Below are 6,141 nucleotides of genomic sequence, written 5' to 3'. Positions count from 1 at the left end.
GGCCTCTTCATTACAGCACTCTGGACACAGGTCTGAGAGGTGCCAGGTGGCTCTGGAGCAGTCCTGCGCAAAGGTGGTGGTGGGAAACCGCGGCCCTCCCCCCACCCCCCGAGTCGTCTCCTTAACCTTGCCCCCATGGCCCCTTTGAGTTCCTGCCACTCATGTTGCCCCAGGCCAAACGCAGTCTAACTTGTGGGGAAGGTATTAGGCACCTAACTTACCTGCACTACAACCTGACCCTAAGACAGCCTCACACCTTTTTATAAACCCTCCCACCCAAAAACTAGGTTCTTGTTTCTTTCAGTAGAGCCTAACCTACCCTTGCTCCAGTTTGGGTTTTCGTTCTTTCTTGGTTTGTTTTTAGAACTAGTGGTGAATTCATACACTGACCCTCCCTGACTATGGTTTAAAGACTATCCTTGAGCTGTGGCTTGGAAACCTTTTATAAAGTTTAAGGGTCTTTTTAAAATCAAACTACTACAACCCTATTCTACTGGAACCAGCCTGATTTCCTGTGAAAATGCAGGTGCTCCCTGATTGAAGCACACAAGTAAAAGGGGAAAATATTTCTCTGAAAAAAGTGCCTGGCTTCACCAAAGTTCAGTGAAAGCGCAAACAGCACACGACTTTTTGAAAAGTTAATATATGCTACATATACCTCTGTTTTATGAGCCGAAGACAAACCTGGCCTCTTTTAGTCCTCCTAGCACTGACCTAGTTAAAGGTAGAACAGCTAAAGCCCTATGCTGAGGTTTATTTAAAAATATTAATTAAAAATTCCTGAAACCTTTATTAAAAAGCCTATTTAACAATGCAGCATCTAAACCAGAAGCACACACAGAACAGTGATCCCACCCCTAAGAAAGCCAAAAGTTCACAGAAATATAAAACACAGTACAACAACTTAAAAAATTTAAACTGCTAAAAGGAAACCGAACCACAAAACAGAAGAACCAAAAACAGAGAACCTAGGCCCCAGGCAGAAAGCCTTGTCAGCAACACCCCCCACCAAAAAACCCCCAAAAGCCAAGAAATATCAAGCACAATTAAAAATATATATATATTAAACTGCAAGCAACAGGCAATCAACAAAACCACAAACTAGAAGAACCCCCTCCCCCCCCAAAAAAAAAACAGGATGAGACTTGAGAGGCCCTAGGGCCCAGAGGCCTACCTACCACCACCAACCCCAGGCCCCAAACCCACCAGCCCACAACAAAATAAGAAAAGTTTTTAAAAAGCGGCCCAAATAAGTCAAACCAGTGATGTATTCTCTTTAGTCTTCTTCTATTGTCCAGCATGCTGTATGGATCTTGATCCAAAGTAGTCCAATAGACAGCAGCAGGAAAGCAGGCTCAGAGCAGTGGCTGAAGCAGAAGCCAGCCACACAATCTCCAACTCAGGCACTCTCAGCAGCAGGAGCAGGGGGGGAGGGAGGGCGGGACAGGAGGGGACAGAGAGGCGCTTCCTTTGGGGGGGGCGCGAAATCTTAAGGCCGCGGAGACGCTGCGTGAGAGGTTCGACGGGAAGGAATAGGGCATCCAATGAGGCTCCTGGGCAGTAGATTCAGGACAGACTCGAGGAAGTAGATCTTTGGCCAGGGAGTGGTTAAAATACGGGAGTCATAGAGGCCTTTGCCAGGGAGTGAGGCAGGTTCTTGCAGGCCGGGTGTGTCAGCAGCTACTACGCAGCCCGAGTGACAGCTGTGTCAGCAGCTACTAGCCCGAGGGCGCTTCCACATTCAGAGACAGCAAACTGCAGAATCCCAGAGCCAGGAGACACCCATCAGAGGAAGGCCTCCGCCTCTCTGCACTGTGGTTGGCCCCTGTGCGAGAGGATGCTGGACTGGGTGGATGCAGCAGGGCTGTGGTGGCGGGGCTCTGTTCTGGTGGAGGTGTGCTGACGCTCCTCACAAAGACACATAAGAGGGCTCGGGGCTGGACTGCTGAGAGCCAAGAGCTGCCGATCAGCAAGGGTGGCCCCTTTTGCTCTCCTACGTGTCTGACTTCCTCCAGAGTTTGGTTCAGGCAGGTTTGTTCCCCAGATCCTCTGCATGCTGCAGGCAGGCTGTTGAACACTGGCCCTGGTGTACGTGGATCAGGCACGTGTTACGGCTGTGCGGCTCTTAAATGCTCTGTGTGGTTGTCTGGTTCCAGCCCAGAATCCCAAGGGGTCATCAGTGGCGTAGTGTTCCTGATCATTCTCTTCTGCTTCATCCCGGTGCCCTTCCTGAGCTGCCTGGTGGAGGACCAGTGTAAGGCCTTCCCGCACCACGAGGTGAGTGCCTGGCAAACACCGGAGGAGTCTGGCTGCCCGCCCCCCAAGCACCAGGCCCGGGCCCCTCACGGTCTCTCTCCTTGCAGTTCGTGGCTCTCATCGGCTCTCTCCTGGCCATCTGCTGCATGATCTTCCTGGGCTTTGCGGACGATGTCCTCAACCTGCGGTGGCGCCACAAGCTCCTCCTGCCCACCATGGCCTCCTTGCCCTTGCTCATGGTGTACTTCACCAATTTTGGGAACACCACCATCGTGGTGCCCAAGCCCTTCCGGATGCTGCTGGGTACCCATCTGGATCTGGGTGAGTGACCCGGGGCTATCCCAGGCTGATGCTGGCTCCTCAGGGCAGCTGTTGTGTCTCAGCCTCCGTCCGCAGGAGCTGATGTCATGGTGGGCAGGCATGTGCGCGAGGGGGGGGGGGCTGCCCAGGAAAGGCGCGTGGCTGGTCTCGTGTTTTGGGCCAGCGACATGGCTGGTGTCTTCAGAAGGTGTGCCAGAGATGCTCCTCTTTTCCCGCAGGCATCCTGTATTATGTGTACATGGGCATGCTGGCCGTCTTCTGCACCAATGCCATCAACATTCTTGCCGGGATTAACGGGCTGGAGGCCGGGCAGTCACTGGTGATCGCTGGCTCCATCATCACTTTCAACATCGTAGAATTAAATGGTAGAGTGGGGGCTTAACTGTGGGGACGGGGCGGGAGGACGGGGTGGGACGTTCTGCAGAGCTTCAGACTTACACGCCTAGCAGCAGAGGCAGGGCACCCACTCCGCACGGCTGCTGCCCGCTGAGCAGTGGGCACGGAGATGGCCCTGATGCTGGATCCCTGCAGCTGATGCCCCCACTGGCTCACCCCCAGTCAGTTTTTTCTCTTCCTTCCTTGCTGACAGGAGACTACAGGGATGACCACACTTTCTCTCTCTACTTCATGATTCCCTTTTTCTTCACCACGTTGGGGCTGCTGTATCATAACTGGTGAGATGTTCTGTGGATTTGGGAAGGCAAAGTTGTTTCTCCTGGGGGAGGAGGCACAGAAGGGGTGCCGCCATACAGGAAGGTGGTTTACGGTGTGCAGCTGCCCCTTGGGGAGAGCTGCTGGTGCGTTGTGTGTGTGTGCCATGTGCCTGGGCAGTGCACGCCCTTCAGAGGCTTAGAGCAGGAGTTGGCTCTCTTCGTTGCAAACAAGCCCTTCTAGAATTTTGGAACAGAACTCCAGAGTGCTGCACAAGAAATTCCCTGAGGATGGAGATACCCACCCCCCTCTGCCAAATTCCAGCCAGCACTGTAGCCGCCCCTCTTGTGGACACCGATGAGTGCTCTCTAGGCTGCCCGCATCTCTTTCCTTCCCCTGCTTGCTTCAGTGATCCTCCCGACCTGTGTTAAGCCGTTCACCCGTTGTGTGTAGCAGTGGTGGGCAAAACACGGGGGTCGGTCCAAAACTTCCCCAGGGTGTGCCTGCCTGCACTGTTCTCTGAGGCTTCTGCCTCTGGGTGTGTTGCCCCCGTGGCAGCTAACTTCTTTCTGTTCTGCTTGATGCAGGTACCCGTCCCGGGTGTTTGTGGGCGACACCTTCTGCTATTTTGCCGGCATGACCTTCGCTGTGGTGGGCATCCTTGGGCATTTCAGCAAAACCATGCTGCTCTTCTTTATCCCACAAGTACTGAACTTCCTCTACTCCTTGCCTCAGCTCTTCCACGTCATCCCCTGCCCACGCCATCGGCTGCCCAGGTAACAAGGACCCGACGGCCTGCCCCCACAGGGCAGCTCTTCCTTCTTGGCTGGTATGTTTTGCCAGCATCGCTTCCCCAAGTTCTTTGTGGGGAGCCACAATGGAAGGACCGTCTCTCACCCGGTCGCCTCCTTGGTCTGGCCTTTGCAGAGGTGGGCTGGCCTCTGGCACTCCCCCCAAGGCCCTCCTCGTGACCTCACTGGCAGAGGTGGATCCTGGCACAGCCTCACACTGGACTCTGTCTGTGTCTGCAGGTTCAACCGTGAGACAGGCAAGCTGGAGATGAGCTACTCGAGATTCAAGCCCAAGAGCCTCTCCCCCTTGGGAGCTTCTATCCTCAAGGTAATGGCATGAGCCTCTGTGCTGGCCCCTCTGGAAGGGTGGGCTCTGAGACCTTCCAGAGGGTGGGCTCTGAGACCTTCCAGAGGGTGAGCTCTAAGACCTTCCAGAGGGTGGGCTCTGAGACCCAGCCGGAAGGGCTCTGCTGAGGGCGGCTCGGCTAACAGAGAAGGGCCTGGGGAGAGGCCAGTTCTCTCCTTCACCCTGGAGGGGCACCAGCAACAAATGTGTCTCCCCAGATGTCTGAGCGTCTCCACATCGTCGACGTACATCAGGGTGTGGACAAAGATGGCGAATACGTGGAGTGCAGCAACATGACTCTCATTAACTTGGTGATCAAGCTGATCGGGCCAACCCCTGAGAGAACCCTGACTGTCTTGCTGCTGCTGATCCAGGTAAGTGGCCGGAAGGTTTGGAAGTGGTGCTTTCTCTCATGCCCACAAGGATGACTCTGGGGTGGAAGAGAGCTTGGGGAGGCCTTGAAACGAAGATGGCAGACTTCCAGTCCAGCATGGCTCCGGGGTCCTTCCTGATAACTGTGTGGCCTAACTGAGGATGGTCCCCAAGATATCAGCTTGTCCACTGGGGGACTGAACTCCATGCCCCTCCTTCCTTTTTAGGTTGCTGGGAGCATCGTTGCCTTTTCCATCCGGTACCAGCTTGTGCGGCTCTTCTATGACATCTGAGCTGCGGCCGTCTTCTTTGGCCGGCATCCAGGACATACGTTGCGGTTCAGTTGCCCACGGCAGCCAGCCTGCTTCTCAGAGACAGAAGGCTTTCTTGGAAGATGGCCTTCGAGGCCGTGTGGTGCTTCTGGCGGGGTTTTGAATGTAGCACTTCCATTACACGGGCGGATGTGGAAAGGGCCATCACACTTGCAGGGGGGGGTGGAGGAGAGTCAGGAGGTGGAGTATTGCTCTCCTGCTTGCTGGGCCTGTGGACGAGGCCAAGCAGGCAAGCCGCTGGTACCGAGCTGCCCAGGCTTGAATGGCTGCCCTTTCTGCTGTACGTCTCCTGCTCCGAGAACACCCCCTTCCTTCATGCTTTCACCCTGCTTTTCCTGTACTCTGTCACTTGCCTCAGTGTGCAGGAGTGACGAGCGAAGACTGTTGTGGCAGGGATCCATGGCTAACTCTTTGCCCTAAACCCTCACAGCCAAAGTCCAGCAGCCTCAAAGCACCCACTGTGTGCTTAACCTAGTGTGTGTGTGTGTGGGGGGGTGTGGACTCTGCCCTTGTTTCCCGCCTCGCGGCCTGGACTGCTCACTCCTGAGGATGTGGTAGTGATTGTCCTGGGGGGTTGGGGGGAGGCAGCGAACTGGCTGCCAAGGCCGCCGCTCTGTGTGGTCAGTCCTGCTAACCTCCGCCTGCAACTCCTTCTGATGCTGCTGCTCCTCGGCCGTTTTTTGCGGGACTGTCCACATCCTCACCAGTGTGGGTGGCTTCGTGCACAGTCCTGTGTTGCCGTCTCTTGTGCTTGCTGGATTACGAGGGAAGAGGAGCCTGATGGAGTGGCGATTTATTTTGTTGGTAAGAATAGTGTCTGATGGGGATCAAGGAGGAACATACAGAAAAGCAAAATGAAAAGACTCCTTTCGCCTTCGAGGCCACCACCTGTCTGGCTTGAGGAGGAACAGAAGGCGTGATTGCGCAAGGAAGCCTCATGGCTTGCTAGAGGGGCGGCTGGAGTCCTTCTGAGGTGTTTAGCCAAATGGCCCTTTCCCCTTTTAGCAGGGAGATGGAAATATGCCTCCTCCTCCCCTGTTCAAGGACTGAAAGTGGCCTGAAATAAATATTC

At 54.9% G+C, this 6,141-nt stretch overlaps 2 protein-coding genes across 2 annotated transcripts in view; one reads left to right on the top strand and one right to left on the bottom strand.

The window, feature by feature from the left end:
• Positions 1-163, bottom strand: part of C2CD2L (C2CD2 like) — a 15,158-nt gene extending 14,995 nt beyond the window's left edge. The window contains exon 1 of the mRNA XM_015428040.1: positions 127-163. Coding sequence (XP_015283526.1) covers positions 127-163 — 37 coding nt within the window. The remainder of the gene's footprint in view (positions 1-126) is intronic.
• Positions 164-811: 648 nt separating this feature from the next.
• Positions 812-6,141, top strand: DPAGT1 (dolichyl-phosphate N-acetylglucosaminephosphotransferase 1). The gene is made up of 9 exons (XM_015428039.1): positions 812-894; positions 2,016-2,277; positions 2,364-2,577; positions 2,796-2,942; positions 3,167-3,251; positions 3,816-4,004; positions 4,260-4,347; positions 4,584-4,739; positions 4,965-6,141. The coding sequence occupies exons 1-9, from the start codon at positions 812-814 to the stop codon at positions 5,028-5,030; spliced, it is 1,290 nt and encodes a 429-aa protein (XP_015283525.1). The 3' UTR covers positions 5,031-6,141.

This window comes from Gekko japonicus, unplaced genomic scaffold, assembly GCF_001447785.1.
Source record: "Gekko japonicus isolate JY-2015 unplaced genomic scaffold, Gekko_japonicus_V1.1 scaffold1031, whole genome shotgun sequence".
NCBI lineage: Eukaryota > Metazoa > Chordata > Lepidosauria > Squamata > Gekkonidae > Gekko > Gekko japonicus.
Note: the sequence above shows the minus strand (reverse complement) of the source record. Positions and strands in the feature narration are given on the sequence as shown.